Genomic DNA, 24,626 nt, shown 5'->3' with positions numbered 1-24,626 from the left:
TGTGCCTAATTTTAACAATTTTTGGTGTCTTCATGCTCGAAGAAGCATCGTGAGCATATGTAATTTATGAGACGACATATGACTTTGTGTTAAGTTGTTCACTCTTGGTCATTCGCTTCCAAATTCTAACTCAATGGAGAAGATTGATCTCATGTACCTTATTTAAGGTAAAAAGTTGTTAGACATCTTTACTACGTCGTTAAGCTATCGATAGAAAAATTAAACAAAGTAGTGTTAAATTTTCAAATTTTGATAATCTCAAAAGTTGATATTAGATTATCAAATTTTGAATTTATTTTATGCCATTTTAGTTTGGATTTTCAATTAATTCAAATCGGATCAAATTATAAAATTTTAGAATTTTGGATATATGATCGGATGATGCAAAAATTCAATTTGAAATCAATTCTCATGCCTTGTATCCCCGCATCTCCACCGCACGTCCGCTCCACACCAAAAAAAAAATTTGTAAAAATGAAAAATAAAAGTAAAAAAAGTAGAGCAAAAGCCAAAAGCCAAAACCCAAGAAGAAGAAAAGTCGGCGTCTTGCTTCACCGACCAATCATCACTTCTCTCTCTCTCACCTCACCCACCTTTCCCCTCTCTCTCTCTCTCTCTAAAATTTATATACCTATCCCCTCTACCTTCGCTTCTCAATTCAATATCAGTGAGTATATACGTTACTGATACCTAACCCTCATTAATTTCCTTTAACCCTTTTCAATTCATCTCTTCCTTTCGCTTTAGGGTTCTTCCGCGAATTTTTTGTTTAAAGCGGAAAATCCATCTCCCTAGTTTTGTTTTCCCAGATTTGGTCTAGTTTTAGTTTTTAATTTATTAATTTGTGCCGTCGGTGATTATGGGGAGTTTAATTGCGGAATCAAGTGCTGTTTCTTCCCACACGGATGATTTTTTAGTGGATAGTGATATGAAAGATAGCAGGAAGAAGAAGCGCCGAGCTAGGAAATCTAAGCAATCGCCGTCAGGTAATCGGGTTTTTGAATCTCTTCTTATTGTGTCGTCTATGGAGATGTTCTTCACTGTATAGTACTTCTATTAAAGATTTCATTTTTATGAGATTAACTAGAAAATTGGCTGAATTTGGAATCTTGTCGTAATGCTGCCGTCAAAGATGTTTATAGCTATCGAATTCCGCTTCTTTTATTTTCTGTTTTAGACCAATTAGGTTGTAAATTTTATTATATTAGGTTATGAAAGCATACGAAATAGTAGTACTATTATATAAGAAACCACTGTGTGTTAGTATTACTTATCACTGCCAAGAAATCCCAGCATGTTTTCATATTCTTTGTGTTTATGTTTTCGTAGATTTGAGAAAATTAGTCTGTCTGCTGTTTTGATGCTTATGATACTTGTGGTTTTTTATGCAGTGGGTGAGGCCGATCTGGATGCATCTAGCTCACAGAATGCTAACGCTTCATCGCATAATATGGTGTCAGATGGGCATCATCAACCGCCTCAAGAAAGTAATGTAGGCACTGGATTGATTGCCTCAAAACATGTAGATGAACTAGCTACGGATGGAAATCTTATGAATCAGCGATCAGTTCCTCCTACAGGCGAGGAACCGTTATCTCTCAGTCCAGTGCCTGAGCCTGCTTCTAGTGAAGAGCCTGTTGGACCTGTGTTGATTGCACGGCCGATTGATTCCCTGGCGCGTCGGACATATTTTCCTCCTCATTGGTCCACGGATGCTACGGATAAAGCACTAAAGGTTGGTTGTGTTTAATGCATGTAAGGTTTTTTCAGGACAGCCGTGTTATCCCCTCCTGTCATAATGGTACTACTTTTCTTTGTGCAGAAAGGGGAGTTGTTGAAGGCTGAGTTTCGTGTCAATGCTCATAATAGGCTTGAGGTTTGTTCTACAACTTGCTTTGGTTCTGTTCACTGTGATTGTATGCAGTTGATCATGACATGTGAGGTGTTGAGCTTTTATTTATTTTTTAATGTTAGGCCTATTGCAAGATCGATGGCGTCCAAACAGATATTCTCATTGGCAACGTGGTGGCTCAAAATAGAGCTGTAAGTGTTCCTTAATTTGATTTGCGCCTATCTGAAAACTCCTGCTAGAATGAATATATATTCTCTTCTTTACCCTTTTCTCCATATATGTCATGAAATTGTCTCTGCAGAAATTTAATACTAGATGTCACTTTCTATGTGAATTCTTCTTCATGATTTACATGTTAATTCGTCTTCTGATCCATTTTTTCTTTCTACATTGAGTAAACTATTTTAATTGTATGAAGGAGCTGTTTGTCTACCCTGTGATACTGAAACTTGTATCTGTAAAATTTGAACTTACCTAATAAATAACTTTAGTGATTGCTATTCTCTGCAAAGAGGAGGCTTGTAGTTTCTGCTAAAATCGTACTGGGCTATTGGTTGGCTTTGTGACTAAGATTCTGTTTTGCTCTAAAATCAAATTGAAGTTGCCTAGGACTCTAGGAAAAAAGTTTTCTGCCTTATTTTGTGATCATTATACAGCAATTATGATGTGCATTTGTTATATCTCATCAGTATTATTATTGCATGTGCTTTTTTGCATTCAAAGTGCTACTAGTTGTATGTGCTTTTTTGTAGTCAAAGTGCTACTAGTTGCCACGTGTTTCCAAAATTTCCTTAACCTGTAATAATCATTCCAATTTCTTGACTTCAACTTGTTGTAGATTGATGGAGATACTGTTGCTATTGCCATTGATTCACCATCATTGTGGCCGAGAATGAAGGGGTCAGTTGAAACTACGAATAATGCTGAACCAGACAACAATTTACATGATGGTCGTAGGCATACCCAAGATCGTTCTAGCGGAAAATGTAATTTAGATGTGGAGCCCCAGAATGGCTTTTCCAGTAACAATGGATTTGTTGCTAAAGGCGGTGCCTCTCAGGACGATGAGTCTTGTCCTGGGGAAACCTCGCATAACTATAGCAATAAAAATGAAGTGTTGAGCGAAGGCTATGTCGGTGGCTCTCAAGTATCTACATCTGATTCTTCCATGCAGTCTTGTCTTGGTGATGCCCATGATTCAAGGATTTCATTGGTGAAGTTGTGTGCCTTAACAGGTTTGTATCCGTCAAAAAGACCAACTGGTTCAGTTGTTGCTATCATTGAAAGGTCTATTCGAAGGGACTATATCGTTGGTTTCTTGAGTGTGAAGCAGTGGCTTTACAGTAGAGCGTGTAAAAAAAAGAACTCCAGGAAGAACAAATATCAACCGGAACTCAGTCAAGGGTATGTTTTATTGACGCCAACTGATCCAAAACTCACCAAAATGACGGTCTCCATCATAAACCTGCCAGCAAGCATCAGGAAACGTTTGGAAGCTGGTGATTTGACAATCGAGTCCGATCTAGTTGCTGCCAAAGTGGTTAGTTGGGCTGAAGAAAGTTATATCCCAGATGCTTGTGTTGTTCAAGTTTTTGGAAGAGGTAGTGATGCTGAAGCTCAGATTGCTGCAATTTTATTTGAAAATGCAATTGATGCTTCTGAATTTTCTTCTGAAGTAATCTCGTGTCTTCCACACATCCCTTGGGAAATACCAGAGGCAGAATTGCAAAGCCGAAGAGACTTAAGAAATTTGTGTATTTTCACTATAGATCCTTCAACCGCTACTGATCTCGATGATGCATTGTCAGTAGAAATATTGCAAGATGGTAATTTCAGGGTGGGGGTTCATATAGCTGATGTTTCCTATTTTGTTCTACCCGATACAGCTCTAGACACTGATGCCCTGATTCGATCCACCAGTGTTTACTTATTGCTGCGTAAATTGCCAATGCTGCCCCCTATGCTTTCAGATGATGTAGCATCCCTCAACCCTGGAGTGGATAGGCTTGCATTCTCTATTATTTGGGACATGAATTCTAGTGGTGAAATTCTAGAGCATTGGATTGGCCGCACCATCATACGGTCTTGTTGCAAGCTCTCGTATGAGCATGCTCAAGAAATTATCGATGGTGTGTTTGATGTTCGTAATTGTAGTCAAACAGTGAAGCCTTGGCCTAATTTATATGGTCAATTTGAATGGTCTGACATAATTGAATCTGTGAAAAGGCTTCACGAGATCTCAAGACTATTAAGGAGGAATAGGTTTGATGATGGGGCTTTGTCTCTTGAAAGCCCAAAAGTTGTTTATTTGTTTGATGAAGAAGGCGTACCATATGATACTGTGTTTTCTGAGCGCAAGGACTCAAACAGTCTTGTCGAAGAGTTTATGCTCTTGGCCAATAGAACAGCTGCGGAAGTGATTACAAGAGCATATCCATCTTCTGCTCTACTGAGAAGGCACCCCAAACCTAATCCTCGTAAACTTAGAGACTTCCAGGCCTTTTGTAACAAACATGGTCTAAAACTGGATGTTTCTTCATCTGCCCAACTCCATCGTTCATTGGAGCATATCAGGGGGGAAGTTGGGGATGACTCGGTTTTGTGTGATATCCTTATGTCTTATGCTGCAAGGCCAATGCAACTAGCCTCGTACTTTTGCAGCGGAGAACTCGAGGACAGTAATGATCATGGTCACTACGCGCTCGCAGTTCCTTTATACACGCACTTCACTTCTCCTCTGCGTCGTTACCCTGACATTGTGGTACACCGCACGTTGGCTGCAGCTCTAGAAGCTGAAGAGGTTTACTTGAATAGGATAAAAGTGCTGAGAAACATAGCCAAAGAGGAAAAACTGGGGAGATGCTTCACTGGCGTACACTTCGACAAAGATGAAATAGAAACAGCTGAAGCTCGAGATGCTTTGTTTGCTGAAGCAGCAAGATATGGGATTCCACAAAGTCTTTCTGATGTGGCTGCTCATTGTAATGAGCGAAAGCGAGCTGCCAGACATGTCAAGGATGCTACTGACAAGCTCTACATGTGGCTTTTGCTTAGAAAGAAGCAGGTATAATTTTCTCTCACATGTCATCCATTTTTAAGTTAGCTACATTTCACCTTTCTTTCCCTCGTAATCTTTTGTTGCATTCCTGATCGTTTTTGTGCACTGACTGCTTGATCTATTCCATCTATTGCTTCTTGGCAGATACTTATTTCTGAAGCCAGAGTTTTAGGTCTTGGACCGAGATTTATGTCTATATACATTACCAAGCTGGCTGTAAGTTCTTCTTGGCATTTCGCCTCGTCTTACTCTCGTGTTTATATAATAGACATCTACTTGAGAAGTTTGTCTATCTGGGTTGCTAATCTTCACCTGCTACTTTCTGGCAGATTGAACGACGTATATACTATGATGAAGTTGACGGGATAACAGCAGAGTGGCTGGACGCCACATCAACCCTGGTGCTCAGCCAATCGCACAAGCGTTCAAACAAGAAAAGCAGTCCAGGAAGGAGCAGCAAGACATTTGACGAGGTTGCTCTGCTGGTGAACCCTGTCGAGGGAGAGTCACAGACATACGGAGATGCTACAGATTGTGAGCCTGTTTTCTTCCCCCTCACTCTGCATCTCCTATCAACGATTCCTGTTGCATTGCACGCTGTTGGCGGGGACGATGGCCCCATTGACATCGAGGCAAGGATGTACGTTAGTTCGTATTTTCACTAACAGCATCGTCGTCGTCCTCCTGGAAATAAGGCGTTGTCATGGAGCTGTAGGCTAGGGTCGGCGGTGAAGGTGAAAGTCGAACGACGGAGAGGTGTATATAAGGTAAAGGGGAGTGTGGTTGTTCATCAAGTGGCTATGTTTTAGTTATATGCCATTTGGTGTGTTGCCGGAGTTTGTTTTGAGTCTACCTGAGTTAATATGGAGCCATGGATGTTTTATTATATTTCTGTTTTATTATATAAATAATAGTAAATCTACTGCGTACACTATATTTGTGATTGTAACTTTCTGATTATTTTTGATAAATTCCATAATTTTCTGTAAGTTAATCATAACTATTTGTGTTTTGGGATTTATGAACCTCAATCTGGCTTCAGATAGCGTTTAATGTTGATTAATAGTACTGACATTAAAGTCTACTCAGAGTATTAGATGATAATTGTTTTTAGTATTGATGTTTTGTCAATGTAGAAAAATCTGTCTGCAATGCTACCACCAATTTCACCAAAAAATAGCAATTATTACTTCCGTCTTTGAAAATTTGTCCCATTTTTTCATTTCCGTTCGTCCCCTAAAATTTGTTCCATTTCACTTTTACCATTTTTGGTTGCGGACCTCATATTCCACTAATTCATTCATACTCATATTTTATTATAAAATTAATATATATAAGTAGGATCTACATTCTACTAACTTTTTCAACTCACTTTTCATTACATTTCTTAAAACTCATGTCGGATTAAAGTGGGACAAATTTTGAGGAACGGAAGTAGTAAAAATTATAAAGTTTTTAGTTATTACAAATTTACAATAGTGAATAGGATTTGAAATTTGTACAATTCACTACAAAATCTAATTGAAATGATATTTTCTCGTATTCAAAAAAGTTGCTGTTATTATAAAATAAAAGTACTCCTCAATTCCATTCTAAATGAAGCATTTCTTATATAGCATAGAATTTTATGTAATTCTATTTTATGAGCTAAATAGAAAAATAATGAAGTAAGAGAAAATGATATAGAGATGCTAATATTTTATTTTTAGAAAATGTGTTAATTAGATAAATACATCCAAAAAAAAGAAAATGTATCTTTGTTTTGATTGGATAAAATACAACTTAATTTGTAAAATGTTTTTTTTTTTTTTTCAATTCAAATCCGAATGATGACTGAAGCATCAGTAATTAACATGAAGATTCCCCAAATGAGAGAAAATATGAAGAGAGAAAGGTAAGCCCCAAATTTATAGGTCAAATTCATAGATTGATGCTGATGCTCCACTCCAGTTCATCTTCTTCCCACAAAATGCTGAGACCGCAATTGCTCAAACCCCTCACTTTTAACCAAATACTGTCCAATAACAAAGCCGTAAAGTTGGGAATCTCTGCAGCTAAGAGGAGGATTCCCCAAATCATGGCCTCCTCGATTTCCACTACTCAGCAGCAGCAGCAGCCCGTTTCAGCTCAAGTCGATTCGTCTCAGAACTCACCCACACGCCCTCTGCAGGTCTCTCCCCTTCCCTTTTTCGTTCTAATTGCGTGTCCGAATTGACATTTTGAGCTTTGGAAAATCCAGGAAAATGTGCGAATTTATGGCTGCTTTACGAATTCACTAATTTGCTAGATTTGTTCTGAGATATCGACCAGTTTGTATTGTTTTTTTGTTTTAATTTTGTTGATTGAAAGAAAAAGGTTCACTTTTTTGAGGCATGATTCTCAATATCCAGCTTATAATGTGGTTTTTAGAACTTAGGAGAGATGTTAGATTCAGATTTATGAGTGGAGATTCCTATATGACCAAGAAAGCATCAGTGGAGATTCATATATTCGCGATTATATGTCCTACTTTTTGACTGCTCGGGTTTCAAGAAACTTAGTTGAAGAAGTTAGTGGAATGTGAGACTCATTTGTGACTTAGTCTACTTACTATATGTAGTAAAAGTGAAACAGGACCGAGTTATGCTGGATGGACCAAAATGGCCAAATCGGATGTGTAATCGGAAACACGCTTTAGATGGATAGTGATGATTTACTTTTGCTTGGAGTCTTAAGTGTCTTTGACTACGAATTTGGGGATTCCATATAACATAATCCCTCCGTCCCGGTTAAGATGTCTGTTGGGTGGCACGTGATTTTATGAGCAATTGTTAGGACAGATGGGAAAAGAAAGTGAGATAGATGGAGTTTTGATGTTATGAATTGTAAAAGCTCACTTGTGTTTGAGTTGGTTTATTATGGTTGAAGGCTTTTTATTGTTTGCATCTTTCAATACCTTTGGATTATCTAGTGTTGTTGATCTTGAGTATCCTTATCGCGTATTGATTTCCCTTTTCCGGCTCATTTTTTCAGATTGCAAAGCGGTTGGAGAAGTTCAAAACGACAATTTTCACGCAAATGAGCAGCCTTGCGATCAAGCACGGTGCTATCAATCTCGGACAGGGCTTCCCCAATTTCGATGGTCCGGAATTTGTGAAAGAAGCTGCTATCGAGGCCATTCGAGCTGGTAAAAATCAGTATGCTCGTGGATATGGGGTTCCCGACTTGAACTCGGCTGTGGCTGATCGTTTCAAGCTGGACACTGGTCTCGTGGTTGATCCGGAGAAGGAAGTTACTGTCACCTCAGGATGCACGGAAGCAATTGCTGCAACGATTCTAGGGCTCATAAACCCCGGGGATGAGGTTGTGGTATTTGCCCCATTCTACGACTCCTATGAAGCTACCCTGTCGATGGCTGGCGCGAAAATTAAGTCCATCACCCTAAAGCCCCCGAACTTCTCGATCCCGATTGACGAACTGAAGTCTGCTGTCACGAAGGACACTCGCGCCATCCTGATGAACACTCCACACAACCCGACAGGGAAAATGTTTACGAGGGAGGAGCTCGAAGCCATTTCCTCGTTATGTGCAGAGCATGACGTGCTCGTGTTCTCCGACGAAGTGTACGACAAGCTGGCCTTCGAGATGGACCATATCTCCATCGCCTCGCTCCCCGGAATGTATGAGCGGACCGTGACTCTGAATTCGCTCGGAAAGACATTCTCGCTGACCGGGTGGAAGATCGGGTGGGCGATAGCTCCCCCGCACCTCACATGGGGGGTGCGGCAGGCGCACGCATTCCTCACGTTCGCGACGTCCACGCCGATGCAGCACGCGGCGGCCGCCGCCCTCCGGGCGCCCGAGTCGTACTACGAGGAGCTGAGGCGCGACTACGCCACGAAGAAGAAGATCCTGGTGGACGGCCTCGAGTCCGTGGGCTTCACGGTCTTCCCGTCGAGCGGGACCTACTTCGTGGTGGTGGACCACACGCCGTTCGGGATGGAAAACGACGTTGCCTTCTGCGAGCATCTGATCAAGGAAGTCGGCGTCGTTGCCATCCCGACGAGCGTGTTCTACCTTGATCCCGAGGAGGGGAAGAATCTGGTGAGGTTTACCTTCTGCAAAGATGAAGAGACTCTTCGAAGCGCGGTGGTGAGGATGAAGGAGAAGCTGTTGCTGAAGAAATGATAAATAATGGCATTAATGTTTTATAAGTATTAATCTTGTTACCATTGAATTCTTTATTGAATCAAATTTTATTTTTAAACAAGAAATCCTTTTTTTCTTTCTCCAAAACCATTCATAATTCGTGAAATACTGTATAGTAAGCTGTAAAAATAAATTCATCTACCTCTACTTACTCACATTACATGACAACTTAATTTTTAAAATAAATTTTCGTCCCAAATGAATTAACTATAATTGGTAAACACTTTATTACCAAATTTACTACAACAAGAAAACGTATAGCAATTTCCTTATACTACTAGAAAAATATACATAATTACTCTCTCCGTTTTTTAAAAATAGCAACTATTTCCATTTTGGGCCGTTCCTTAAAAATAAAAAATTTAGAATTATTTTCCGACACATTAGAACGTTTTGCTTTATGAGGTAATAGTACTTTACATTATATGCTATTAATAATTATATAATTTATATATTTTTTAAATAGTTGATTAGTTGTATTATATATACTACATAGTTTTGCAATTTGTCGTTTTTTCTAAATATTATACACATGAAATATGCATAAAAACTTTATATAATAAGTAAGTACTCAAATTAATGTGCATATAGCATGACTTTATATAATAAGGCAAGTACTCAAATTAAATTATGTGCATATAGCATGTTAACTTTATAAATAAGTTAAGTACACTCAGTTAGATCCTTTCAAAATTTTCAATCAATGTGCAATGAACTCAATTGATTTTAGGGAACATTCATTTTAACCAAGAGTGCACATATGGTTAAAAGAGGAAAAAAAAAGTGCACTTATTTGTTAGATTCAAATTTCAAATTGTGATCTATTGTCAATTTATCATTGCCTAGATTCATAATTCACTACCCAGTCCACTATTAAGAGTATGAAGAGTAATATACATGTAAAAAAAATTGATGGACCGTGGATCTCAATTTTATGATGAATATGAATAAAATAAATTAATAAAGTGAAAAATACTAAATGAGACAATTAATAATTGACATGCTAAAATGCCAAAGGGACAAACTGTCTTTTAACTCACAAAAAATTGTTCAAATTCTAATTTTTCTAATAATATTTTAAAACAAAATATTAAATTACAAAGTTCCAATATTTTCAACTATCTCATTTGTACACAAAACTAGATTCTTTGGTGAGGTTTATATTTGTGAAATTTCATTAAAATAAATATTTTTTCATTTCCTTTATTTTCTTATTCTAATTAAATAATATTGTTTTGAGCATCACACAAGGTGTCGTTTTGCACACGAAAGAAACAACGGAGAAAAGTTGAAACTTAGTGGTTTAATTAATTTATCATCAATCATTACGAAACTAGCCAAAATTTGACCATGATTCAATATATAAATGACTATTATCTCACTTGCAAAATGAAACATATATTCGCGAAATGGACGGAATATCATATTAAATATTATTTTCTTATATATAAAAATATTTTTCTAATATAATGTAGTTCCTCGGACTATTTTTTTGGTTTTCCAAGATATTTCTCTGATCGACAATTAAAGGACTAATCATCATCCTAATCGTCATCACACTAAGCGATAGTGAACTGACCAAATAGGCGATAGTGAACTGACCAAATAGTTTGCTCCATTCACATTGACACTATTAACAATTTTTATGGGTTACAAATTTTACTGTATATTTAGTAAGTTGGAAAAGGGAAAAAAAAGTTAATACTGGATGATTATGTGAAGACTATATAGCGTTGCATTTTGTCGTTATTTATAAAATTTTATCTACATCACATGAAATGTGCTATAAAAATGTGAACTTTATAAATAACAATGCATGTATATTCTACTGGTCAATTTGACTACTCTAAAAATGTATACTACGTACTTGCTAAATTGGGTTCAAATGTAATAAGTGCATACAAATCTACATTGAACTCAATTGATTTTCAGAATTCAAATTTTAAATTTCACTTTTCGTTTCCTCCACTAATAAAATTCGTATCTTTGTTATTTAAAATTTACAATAAAAATTTCATTTAAATGTTATTATACTCCGGAGATGATAAATATATTACTTACTATATTAGTTCATTTCATTCATATTCCATTATAAAAGTAAATATATAAAAACGGTACAAAGTAAGATTCTTCTTATCAAAATAAAGAGATTACTATTTTCCTATATACTTTTGAGGCAAATTGAAGCATCCAATCCGTAATAAAACTACAAAAATCAGGAAAAAAAGCTAGGAGTATAAAATTTTTGGATTTATTCTTAATTTTCCCACAACAAAAAAATATAGGTGGCTTAAGAGTAAATTTTTAATATATTGTTGATATTTTTCAAAATTGAAAATAAGCCAAAATTTACATAATTTCATGATTTTTCCTTAGCACTATAATTTATCTTAAATTAATCGTCACAATAAAACTACGCCGCCAAGAAAAAATGAAAAGCAAAATAAAAAAAATACGCAAAGTAAATAAATAATAATATTCGGTAAAAATATCTGGTTCTCATTTCTCATCGTCTTCTTCATCCCCCCATCCGACGGCGGAGAATCTCGAACCAATCTGAACCGTAGATCTTCAATCAACGGTCACAATCAAACGCAGATGGCCCCACCATATTCCTCCTCTTCAAAAAACCCGGACCAGTCTGATCATTTCCGCAGCTTCAAACTCTTTCTTCTCTCCGGCGCCGAATCCCATCCAACGGCGGAGCTCGGCCTAAAAATGGACGGTCAGAAAAGCCAGCTGAAGCTCACTAGAACCAACTCCTCCCTTCTCCGCTCCTCCCCCACCGTCCGTTCATCGATTCAGAGCCTTTCGTCAGTGAGCGAGATTGATTCCGATCAAGAAATAGCAGACCTCGAGGAGCAGAAGCCTCACCGAAATCCACGCCCACCACCTGTTCGACCTAATCCCCTCCCGTTTCTCGCCTTTCTCCTCCTTCTTCTCTACGCTTTTCTCAACTGGGACGGCGCCTCCACCTCGGAGAGTCTCCTCCTTGCCTTAATCCTCGTCGCGGCGTTGCTCTTCCTCGTTTCGAGAAACAGGGTTTTGATTGGGAGAAGCTTCGTTTTGTGTAAGGGGCTCTGTGATGGGAGATTGGGGCTTTCGTGTTGCTGTTTTACCTCGAAGAGTCAAGCCAAGCCGGTGCAGTGGTTCATCGGTGAGCCGAATTCGGAGGAATTGGAGGAGAATGAAGAGGTTGTTGTGGTGAGGGAAGGTGTGGAGTGTTACACCAATGGCGATTTCTACGAGGGTGAGTTTCACAATGGGAAGTGCAATGGGAGTGGGGTTTATAGCTTCGTTGTGAACGGGAAATACGAAGGGGATTGGGTTGATGGGAGGTATGATGGGTATGGGATTGAGAGCTGGGCGAAGGGGAGTAAGTATAGAGGGCAGTATAAGCAAGGGCTGCGCCATGGATACGGGGTGTACAAGTTTTATACGGGGGATTCGTATGCCGGAGAGTGGTGTAATGGGCAGAGCCATGGCGTTGGAGTGCAGACTTGCGCGGATGGGAGCTGTTACGTTGGGGAGTTCAAGTATGGTGTTAAGCATGGCCTTGGATGCTACCATTTCAGGTTAAAGATTCGATTTTTATTGTGTCCTTTTTCCATATTTGAAGTTCTTGAGTATGTTTGGAGGATTTTGTGTGTGCAATTTGATGGGTTTGTGATGATTGAATGAGATGGGATTAAATGAGATAATAATCTGTTGTTTCCCAAAATAGAAAAAAATCTTTCAGGTTAAAGATGTGATTTTGTTATATATCCTTTTTTCATATTCTCAATTCTTGAAATTTGTTTGTAGGCTTTATTGTGTGCAATTTGATGGCTTTGTGTTGATTGAATGAGATGTGATTGAATGAGATAATGATCTGTTTTTCCCAAAATGGAAAATTATTTCTGGCTAAAGATTTGATTTTTGTGATATCCCTTTTCCCTATTCTTAGTTCATGAATTTGTTTGCAGGCTTTTATGTGTGGAATTTGATGGTTTTGTGTTGCTTGAATGAGACATGATTAAATGAGATAATGTCCCAAAATGGAAAAATCTGTGCTTGATGTGTGTGTTTAATGTTTACCTTATAGATTCATTTGGTCTCATGAGTCAATTGTATAGAATTAGTTGGATTTGATGCTCAATTGGGAATTAGATGTCTAAATTTTGTATATTACTCCAAAAATTTGTTTTGCAACTTGTGATTAATGATGTTGAATAGTGCACAAGTTGTTATACAGCTTTGATGTCTCTGTCTTCACCAGTCTTCACCAGTCAATCAGTTGAGGAAATTTCACCAGAAATCAACCACCACTTTTCTTGAACATCTGTTTCTGTTTCACCTCTTGCTTGATTGATCTTAAGTCTAAATCAAGCTCTTGCTTCTGTAGGAATGGAGATAGATATGGTGGGGAGTATTTCGGAGACAAAATCCACGGCTTCGGAGCTTACCACTTCGCCAACGGCCACTGCTACGAGGGGTCGTGGCACGAGGGGCGCAAGCAGGGCTACGGAACGTACACGTTCAGAAACGGAATGAACAGGTCCGGCGAGTGGGACTGTGGCAGCCTCACAACGCCCCTCCCCCCTATATCAGACGCAGTTCTTCGCGCCGTCCAGGTATATATTGAGAATTTGGACGAGGGTTACATTTACACACACACTCTCTACTTACATAAAATCTCGTGCTGGATTGGAAATGTGTCAATTACTGTGAGACGAGAGGGAGTATTCTGCACAATGTTGATGTTTTACCTCTTCTTGTGCGATGGCAGGCTGCAAGAAAGACGGCAGAAAGTGCGATCCACCTGCGGCGCGTGGACGAGAAGGTGGAGACGGCCGTGGCTGCTGCGAACAAGGCGGCCACGGCTGCAAGAGTTGCTGCTGTGAAGGCAGTTCAGAATAGGACCAATCGAAAGTTTTGCGACACTAACTGTTAAATACCTGGCCCGCGACCGGGCTCCTATTAAAGGGGCAATGAAAGAAATCGCCACCCCGATAAGCCGGAGGGAGGCGTGCTCCGAGTAGGTCGACCATACATCAATCTGTACATAGGATCCATGTATACATCATCCTTCCATGGAGAAAAAAATGAATCATTTTTCATGGAAGATCAAATCTTTTTTGGCTCCCTTTTTCTCTACTTTTGAGTGGGTCAAACTGAATGGATGAGGCCCATGATTTTGTTGTGTTTGAGTCCAAAATTCATGATCCCAGCCTGTTGTCTGTTTGTTATTGGATGAATATCTTATCTATAATGTCAGTTCTTGTTTGCTGGTTTTCTTGTTCATGCTTGGAAAACCAGTAAAGGTTTAAATCAAATCTATTTGTCAGAATCTTGCATAGACCATGTTATATCCATTTCTTGCCAGAACGAGTTCTTTATTGGATAAGGCAAAGATATAGGAGTAGTTTCTTTCTTGTAGTCATATATATGAACATGGATTGTTTAGGTATTTTATATTTAAACATATTTATGAATGAATATTAACTAATTCAAAATGAATTACTCAGTATACCTCATGTTTCTTCTTATCGTATATTCTATTCGTCTCAGAATAATAAGAGTTTCCAATTGACTAACTACGAGTATTAAGACTATGTAAAAGAAAATTAGTGAAAATTTAGTGGAACACGCATCTCACTTTTATAGCACTATTAGTTTTATAGGGAAATATGAGATATATATATATATATATATATAGGGATGTACTAAGATGACAACCCTCTTTATTGTAACACCATACCACTATTTTAGGCCGTTGGATCTGAAAATCGTGTGTTTGTCATGCTGCCACGTGTAAAAACACGGAGGGGTAAAATAGGAAATTTATAATTTTACGTTACCAGATTGCTTGGTCTTGTTCATTGAATATTGCAGTCTTACCACAACAATATTGCAGTTTACCACGACTGCAATATCTAATATAGTAGACTGCAATATCTAATACAGTAGAATGCAAACCCGTGTTTTTTCACGAAACTTAATCCTAGGCGTCCATTGATGAGATTTAACGGACTATATTGGTGGTATGATGTTATTTTAACTATGGTGGCACCCTAGTGCACCCCTATATATATATAACACGGGTTTGCGGTCTACTTGTATTAGATATTGCGAGTCTATCAGTATTAGATATTGCGATCGTGGTAAACTGCAATATTGTTGTGGTAAGACTGCAATATTCAATGAACAACACTGCAATCTGGTAACGTAAAATTATAAATTTCCTATTTTACCCCTCCGTGTTTTTACACGTGGTAGCATGACAAACACACGATTTTCAGATCCAATGGCCTAAAATAGTGATATGGTGTTACAATAAAGAGGGTTGTCATCTTAGTACATCCCTATAGAGTTGTGATCAATGTCGAACCAATTTTAAAGACCGAACTAGAGACCAAATCTGGGCCATTAGATCTAGTTTTTTTGATGAGATGTGCTGCTGTGAAAATTTTTTCTGCTTCATTACTAGCCCATTTTACTTCATTGTATAGGTTTATTACTTCATTATGTACGTAATACCTTGAAACTACAACATGTTTTTACTTGCTTCCAGTAGGTTTTGAAATGATTCAACATATGCTTCATTCAAATTCATTGACGTGAGTTTTTGCTTGATTAACATTTAAATATGCAATTTATTCAAGTAAGTTTATTACTTCATTCAGAAACGTTATTACTTCATTGGATAAGATGTTTACTTCATTCCAGTAGGACTTCAAATGCTTGTACACATACTTCATTCCAATAATTTATTATATTATTCCATGTGTTTATTAAACCATATTAGCGCCATGGCGGTGGTGATAGATATTGTAGAGAGAAAGAACGGCACGCGACGAGATTTACGTACTGAAATGAAGTAAAAACCTACTGGAATGAAGTAAAAACCTATTAGAATGAAATAAAAACCTACTAGAATGAAGTAATATATTCTGGACGAAGTTAAATCTTCGTAACATATTAGTATGACTTATTTACCTTCGGATGAATTAAAATAGGCTCGTGATGAAGGCGAAAATAATTTATAAATTTCTGTATCTTATCCATAAAAAACTAGATCTAAAAGCCCTAATTTGATAGGGTTCGGTGGTTCGGTCTTTAAGAGTGGATTTGTGGATAATGGGACTCTCTCCTATATATATATATATATATATATAGAGAGAGAGAGAGAGAGTTGTGATCAATGTCGAACCAATTTTAAAGACCGAACTAGAGACCAAATCTGGGCCATTAGATCTAGTTTTTTTTATGAGATGTGCTGCTGTGAAAATTTTTTCGGCTTCATTACAAGCCCATTTTACTTCATTATATAGGTCTATTACTTCATTCTGTACGTAATACCTTGAAACTACAACATGTTTTTACTTGCTTCCAATAGGTTTTGAAATGATTCAACATATGCTTCATTCAAATTCATTGACGTGAGTTTTTGCTTGATTAACATTTAAAAATGCAATTTATTCAAGTGAGTTTATTACTTCATTCATAAACGTTATTACTTCATTGGATAAGATTTTTACTTCATTCCCGTAGGACTTCAAATGCTTCTACACATACTTCATTCCAATAATTTATTACATTATTCCATGTGTTTATTAAACCATATTAGCGCCATGGCGTTGGTGATAGATATTGTAGAGAGAAAGAACGACACGCGACGGCGAAACCACATTTACGTACTGGAATGAAGTAAAAACCTACTGGAATGAAGTAAAAACCTATTAGAATGAAGTAAAAACCTACTAGAATGAAGTGATATATTCTGGAACGAAGTTAAATCTTCGTAACATGTTAGTATGACTTATTTACCTTCGGATGAATTAAAATAGGCTCGTGATGAAGGTGAAAATAATTTATAAATTTCTGTATCTTATCCATAAAAAACTAGATCTAAAAGCCCTAATTTTGTAGGGTTCGGTGGTTCGGTCTTTAAGAGTGAATTTGTGGATAATGAGACTCTATATATATATATAAAGTTGTGATCAATGTCGAACCAATTTTAAAGACCGAACTAGAGACCAAATCTGGGCCATTAGATCTAGTGTTTTTGATGAGATGTGCTGCTGTGTAAATTTTTTCTGCTTCATTACAAGCCCATTTTACTTCATTGTATAGGTATATTACTTCATTCCGTACGTAATACCTTGAAACTACAACATGTTTTTACTTGCTTCCAGTAGGTTTTGAAATGATTCACCATATGCTTCATTCAAATTCATTGACTTGAGTTTTTACTTGATTAACATTTTAAAATGCAATTTATTCAAGTGGGTTTATTACTTCATTCAGAAACATTATTACTTCATTGGATAAGATTTTTACTTCATTCCAGTAGGATTTCAAATGCTCTACACATACTTCATTCCAATAATTTATTACATTATTCCATGTGTTTATTAAATCATATCAAGCCGTGGAGGTGGTGATAGATATTGTAGAGAGAAGAATGGCACGCGACGGCGAAACCGCATTTACGTACTGGAATGAAGTAATAATCCTATTGGAATGAAGTAAAAACCTTCTGGAATGAAGTAATATATTCTGGAATGAAGTTAAATCTTCGTAACATGTTAGTATGACTTATTTACCTTCGGATGAATTAAAATAGGCTCGTGATGAAGGCGAAAATAATTTATAAATTTGTGTATCTCATCCATAAAAAATTAGATCTAAAAACCCTAATTTGGTATGGTTCGGTGGTTCGGTCTTTAAGAGTGGATTTGTGGATAATGCAACTCTATATATTATATATATATATATATATATATATATATATATATATATATATATATATATATATATATATATAGGGAGATGATCAAAATAAGTATGTGTTTAAATCCAAAAATGCAGCCCAAATCTTGGCCCTAGGATTAGATGATCTAATGGTCAATAATTAATCAAAAATACGGAAGGTCATAATTAAGCAGTTTTAGGTCATATTATAAGATTTGGGTTTATGTCATGTTAAGATCATTTTAGGTCATGCTTTGTTAGCATGACCTAAAAATAAACTAACTATGACCTAAAAATGCCCTACGTATGACCGCGTTCTGCGTTTCTGTATTTAAATCTGGTCTTCATAGATCAAAATATATATATATATATATATATATATATATATATATATATATATAGGGTCTTGTTAGGTTGAGATTATTTAGCTAAATTGAGAAATGAGATGCAATATGGGCCACTAATCCACAAACTAAACAAAATGTCAACAAATACAACATTATATCAACAAGGGGGTAAAATCGTAATTTCATTAATAAAAAAAATCGTAAAACTCAAAACTGATTTCAAATCAGTTTCTAAAAGTTTCTCTAAAATCTCTCTTCAAAAATCTCAAATCTCGCTCATCTTCATCAAATTCATAGAACTCGAATCTCTTCAAAATCTGCAAAATCTCGCTGATATTCAAAATCTCGCTGATCTAAATGACGAATGAAGAGGAAAATCGGAAAGAATCGGTTGAAAAATCAATTGAAGCTGAGGAACAGCAGTCAAAATCGGCAATGCATGAAGCCACTTCTTCAGGTTAAGAAATTGATTCAAATTTTAAGTATATTGCTTTGATTTTGGTGTTTTAATAAACATCTCGATTTCGTTTTTTATGAATTCGATACTTGCTGAATTTTTTTGTTGATTTGCGATTGTAGAATCGGAAAAGATGGCAACGAAAAATGCAGCTGAAAAAAAAGGAAGAGAAGAAGCTTCACCTTCCAGTTAAGGATTTGTTTAAATTTTTAAGATTATTGACATTTTATATACTAGCTGTTGACATAGCTATAATAATATACTGTTGACAGTAATGACAGTAGTGTATGCTTGTTTGAATAGGTATTTACATAATAATATTGACATATTGTATGCTTGTTAGAGTGGCTGTAGAAAAAAATACAAATGTATGGCTGTAGTAGTATGTCAACAACTATTGACATAGGGTATGCTTGTTTCAATGGCTGTTAGGATGGCTGTAGAAAACATATGTATGGTTGTAGTAGTGTGTCAATAGGTATTGACATATTCTAAGCTTGTTTAAATAATAGTTGACATAGTAATATTTATATAAACAGAGTATACTTGCCATAAACTTTATTAAATAATCAACAGGTTATGTTAACTTTAACTATTGACATAATAGTAATAATATAATTGTTCTAACTATATATGAAAAATACCTGTTAATGACAGAGCATACTTAATGCCTGAAATTCTGTTAATTGTGCTTGGTATATCTAATGAAATAACTTTAGTAATATACACACACTTGATGTCAACAGAGTACACTTGTTATTGTCATGATACTTTGTATAATTGATATAGATTTATTATGTTTGATTTTAAACCAGAAAACAGAAGAACATCCAAGCGAAAAAGGAGTACCTCAGTATCTCAGAAAGAGTTAATTATTGTTAACAAAAAGCAAAAGAAAAGTGTAGAGGATGGAAAACAGATTGTTATTGCTGAAAATCTATCTCAAAGGCTTCTAGTGAAAAGGAAGCCGATGTATTTTGTTGATGCAATAAGCAGACTGAATGAGGAACAGATTAATTCTGTGAAGGAGTTGGGTTTCGAGAGTGTCCTACATTTCAAGATTGATTACATTCCTAGCAGATTAGCATTAGTATTATTAAATTTTTTTGAAGAGAATAAGTGCAAGATAAAGCTTAACAATGGTAAAAAAATTCATATCACTGAAGAGGATGTGGAGCTTGTATATGGATTCCCAAGAGGTGACATTACTTATTCTAGAGATAAGTGTAAAAGTAATGCAGCTTTCATGAGGAAGATAGCAAAGAAATGTGGTACGAAAAAAGAAAGTGTGAACCATAACGATGTTTTAAAGGTTATGTTGAATGATCTTCAAGGAGGAAGGCAGTTTAAGACAATGTTTTTGTTATTGCTAGAATCAACATTGATTGAGCAATCAACATGTGGAATGGTAAAATCTAAGATTGGAGAGATAATTGATGATCTGGATAACGTGAGAAATGTAAATTGGTGTTCGTATGTAATATCTGTTCTCAAATTTGCAAAACAAAATTGGTCAATCACAGAGAAGAATGCATTTGCTGGACCACTTCCCTTCCTTATGGTATGTTTTACATTTTGCATTGTTGATTATTAACATTATTACATTAGGTTGTGTGTGTAGTTGATATAGCTCGTACTATAGTTGACATAAGCTGTATTAGTTATTTTAAGTGGCTTTTGTATTGAGTTGACACGACACAATAGTAATTGACATGCATTTTTTAACATATGCAGCTCTGCTACTTAGACAGAGTTATACAAGACAAGCGTCCTGTTCCTCGGACATTTCCATTAATGAAAGGATGGAAAAGTGAGTATCTTCAGGCTAGAGAAGATAGAGAGATCAGTGCAGGAGTTTTTGGTTTAGGAAATATAAAGAAGAGATACATTCGAAATGAAGAGCAGCAGCAAGAGAATGAAGAACAAAGTGTTGATGTAGATGACAGTGGAGTGGGGTCTTCTTCTCAGAACATACTCCCATCAGATATGGTGAAAAATGTCGTAAAATACATCAATCAGATAAATGATGGCAGGACCAATCTTGTTAGAGTCCTCAAAGAAGCTTCTTCACAGATCAAGAATAATGATTTATTCGGATTTGTTTGTGACATTGCTAGAAGCGCAATTGGAAGCCAAAAATCTCCGGTTGTATCTGTGAGTGACACTTTCCTGCATTTGTCCCAGTCATTTCATATAGACAACAATGTTGCTGTTGATAACTGGAAAGCGGTATTTGACTCAATACGGAATGCTGAAAAAGAAAACGAAACACTTGAAGATTTGAATGAATTTCCAACTTTCAGATTGGGAGATTTCTTCGATAAAGTAAGCACATAATCAACCTATATTTAGATTAATACATCATTTTATTGATATATGTTTCTCTTAGTTGACACTGGATTACTCCTACAGTTTAGAAAGTAACATTGTTGAACTAATTTTTGAACAGGCTATAGAAGAAAGAAATAGAGAAAATTTACCTACATCACCAGTTGATAATCCTGAAGAGGTCAGACAGACTGTTGAAGAAGATGAACAAAGCAAGGAGAACATGATGTGTGATGGTGATAATGAATCAAACTCTCCTATCTTGACAGCCGTACTAGGATCTCCACAGACAGCATCCCCATCTCTCCAACAACAAGAAGCCAATGCTTCAGAGCATGTCAACACTCAAGCATCAGTTTTAGGATCTGAGAACAGAGGAAGTGAGATGGAAATTCAAGTAGAAGTTCAAGCTGATAGGGCATCACCAACTACTGAATATCCTGGACATGTCAATACTCAAGAATCAATTATGGAATCTGAGAACAGTGGAACTGAGTTGGAAATGCAAGAAGAAGTTGAAGCTGATAGAGCATCACCAACAACTGAATCTCCTGGACAAGTCAATAATCAATCATCACTTATAGAATTTGAAAACAGGAGTAGTGAGTTGGAAATTCAAGCAGAAGATGAAGCTGATAGGACATCACCAACAAATCAATCTCCTGCACATGTCAATATTCAAGCATCAACTATAGGATTTGAGAACAGGAGAAGTGAGTTTGAAATTCAAGCAGAAGATGAAGCTGATATAGACTTAAGAACACAAAATGCCTTGCATATATTATCAAAAGCATGTACTGACTTTGAAATCAGCAACAATGAAGAAGCAATCAAGGCAACAAATGCTATTGTTGATATCATAAATGAACAGGTACAGTTTATAATGATTATATTAAACTCTTGAATCTTTGTATATAATTTTATATTAGTTATTGACATTGTGGATATCATAGTTGACATAGATAAAAATATAATTGACATGGTATAGCATGGAGTTTCAGGAAGACAGGGAGGATGCAGCTGCATGCTCAATTGTTGAGTATATGATGAGAGAGGGTATTGAAACACTGGATGACACTCCTCCTGAATCGAACATACAAATACAAGAACATAAAGGGAAAGAGAAGATGCATGAGGAAAAAGAAAAAACTCCTGAAAACACGGAAAGAAGAATGATTGTTTACAAGGTAAAAAAATGAATGAATTATTGTTTACATTGCTTGTAATAGTTGTTAAAATGTAATTGACACGGTTATTGACACGATATGTAGTGCAGTTGACATGATATGTAGTGTAGTTGACATAATCATATTAGTTATTGAAACAGTTAGTGTAATATAGTTGACATGATTTGTAATTGCAACTAACATTAAATTCACTGACAACAGCATCCGAACCCTGTTCCGATCTCTGAGATTCCACTGGCTGAAGCTAGAGAGAAACGGACTCGTGCTGAAATGCGTCCTAGCCCAGTGCTACGCTCACCATTTGAAATACGAGCCGTGCATATGAAAACAACCCTGAACCCAGACGAAAGAGATATGTACTACTACATAGTAGAAACTGAAGGAACAAATGAGTATGCATAATTTAATTCTTTGAATAATCTCTACAATCCTTTTATATTTCCATGCAGTTGACATAATTTATGAATGATATTTAAATGTTGTCTGCACGCTTTCATTTCAGTGATTCATGTGTCTACACTAATGGCTTTGTTTGGGCAAGCAAATGAGTGTTTTCATCTCTGAAACCCCATTCAGAAATCAGTACAGGTGTAATTGATGTATGGGCAGCACACCTGAACTACAAGGAAAGAGAAAGGGCAAAATCGTCACCTCCGCGCCTGTTTCTGACAACATCCCCATGCGTGAGTAATCTAAATTTCTGTGTCAACTATTTGGATGACAAATTTCACTAACAAAAAATGTTAAATGCAGTATTTGAATATAACAAATCGGCAGCCTCATTGGGATCCATTACAATCCCAGAACAACTTTGTGTCGCGAATTCAACAGGAGATTAGAACAATAGAAGATTTCGATTGGAGAAAGATTGATTTGGTAACAAATTTATTTTTGTGCAAAGATCTCACAGTTTCACCTACATAGTTTTCGACAGGAGTTGTCAAATTCTTTTCTCTAATTTTATCTAACATACAATACAGGTATTCTTCCCTGTTTTTAAAAGTGGCTATTACTATCTTGTGGTATTCTGGATGAGGATGAACAAAATTGAGATAATTGATAGTGCCAAACCACCTAGAGACAAGAATCCCTTGGAAAAGTATAGCTTTGATGTTGCAATACTGGTATGCTTTTTTAAATATAGCTAACATTATGTTTAGATTTTTGTTGACATAATTTATGTATCTTGCTAAAATGCTTGGTTATTCCTTTAGATTGGGCCACAAGCACCAATAAAGAAGACATGCCAAACCACCTAGAGACAAGAATCCCTTGGAAAAGTATAGCTTTGATGTTGCAATACTGGTATACTTTTTTAAATATAGCTAACATTATGTTTAGATTTTTGTTGACATAATTTATGTATCTTGCTAAAATGCTTTGTATGCAAATTTTAATTTAGTTGTTTATATATTTGCAGAAAGATATGTTTGAGGCATACTTTATAGAGAATAACATGACAGATCTATCATAAAATATAAAGAAGTCTCCTTACAAGGTTATTCCTTAAGATTGGGCCACAAGCACCAATAAAGAAGACAATGGTGTTTATACGATGAGACATATGGATACATACTTTTGCAGGAAGGGAAGGGATTGGGATATTGGCTTTACTCCACGCGGCTTGAAGATTCTACAGGTACTCAGAGGAAGATATTGCGAAGCAATGCTTACATCAGAGAGCAACAAGAAGTGTATGGATATGATATGTCATGCTAACATCTGGATGAATGCAAACAAGCAAAGATTATCTGCGTTACAGAACAAGTACAAGGAATGGTTTAGCCGTAGAACCAATAAGTAAACAACTATTTTATTTTGATTTGAACAAAGAGTGGTTTGAATATTTGATGTTATCATGTTTTTTAGATGGATGTGTAAAACAATTATCATATATCGATTTGAGCTACGCAACCTGTAATAATATATCAACTATGAAATCAGTAAAGCAACTTCAATAGTAATGTCAACAACTTGAATTTTATGTCAACAACTCAAAAACAATTGTTTTAACTAAAAAAAATGTACAGCTATTTTTCTTCATTTTTTAATTTTAAATATGCACTGGCATCATTATCATAAAAAACATGTTAATAGTTTCCATATAAAAACTCAACATTTTGTCCATACCTTAATTATCAAATGTCAATAACTTTTAGCAAAAATGTGAACAACTTGTCAATAGGCTTCATATAAAATTTTTAGATAACTCAATATTTTGAACATATTCATGAATTATGGTCATACAATACATTTCAGTATAAAACAAATTAAACGTGAAAAACAAAAAAGAAAATATAAATAAACTCTATGTAATGCCAATAACTAAATAATTGTCATGTCAACTGCCTTTTTTCAAATATTAACAATGTCAACTGCCTTTTTTTCTAATAAAATGGATGAAAAAAATATAATTCAAAACCATCTACTCTACAAACTATTCCGCTAAGTCATAAAAAAGCAGAATAATAAA

General features: G+C 36.1%; 3 protein-coding genes across 3 annotated transcripts; all 3 read left to right on the top strand.

Moving 5' to 3' along the window:
• The first annotated feature begins 549 nt into the window (after window positions 1–549).
• Window positions 550–5,910, top strand: LOC125221765 (DIS3-like exonuclease 2). The gene is made up of 7 exons (XM_048124005.1): window positions 550–986; window positions 1,392–1,735; window positions 1,823–1,876; window positions 1,975–2,043; window positions 2,691–4,916; window positions 5,055–5,126; window positions 5,240–5,910. Exons 1-7 carry the CDS (start codon window positions 860–862, stop codon window positions 5,573–5,575), a joined length of 3,228 nt encoding a protein of 1,075 aa, XP_047979962.1. The 5' UTR covers window positions 550–859; the 3' UTR covers window positions 5,576–5,910.
• Window positions 5,911–6,749: 839 nt separating this feature from the next.
• On the top strand, window positions 6,750–9,185 carry LOC125224165 (probable N-succinyldiaminopimelate aminotransferase DapC). The gene is made up of 2 exons (XM_048127524.1): window positions 6,750–7,080; window positions 7,923–9,185. Exons 1-2 carry the CDS (start codon window positions 6,841–6,843, stop codon window positions 9,075–9,077), a joined length of 1,395 nt encoding a protein of 464 aa, XP_047983481.1. The 5' UTR covers window positions 6,750–6,840; the 3' UTR covers window positions 9,078–9,185.
• A 2,496-nt stretch (window positions 9,186–11,681) lies between these two features.
• On the top strand, window positions 11,682–14,363 carry LOC125224178. The gene is made up of 3 exons (XM_048127537.1): window positions 11,682–12,673; window positions 13,483–13,711; window positions 13,867–14,363. Exons 1-3 carry the CDS (start codon window positions 11,697–11,699, stop codon window positions 14,029–14,031), a joined length of 1,371 nt encoding a protein of 456 aa, XP_047983494.1. The 5' UTR covers window positions 11,682–11,696; the 3' UTR covers window positions 14,032–14,363.
• The last annotated feature ends 10,263 nt before the right edge of the window (window positions 14,364–24,626 follow it).

The sequence above is a fragment of the Salvia hispanica genome, chromosome 4 (assembly GCF_023119035.1).
Source record: "Salvia hispanica cultivar TCC Black 2014 chromosome 4, UniMelb_Shisp_WGS_1.0, whole genome shotgun sequence".
NCBI classification, from domain to species: domain Eukaryota; kingdom Viridiplantae; phylum Streptophyta; class Magnoliopsida; order Lamiales; family Lamiaceae; genus Salvia; species Salvia hispanica.
This window is presented reverse-complemented; position numbering and strand designations above follow the sequence as displayed.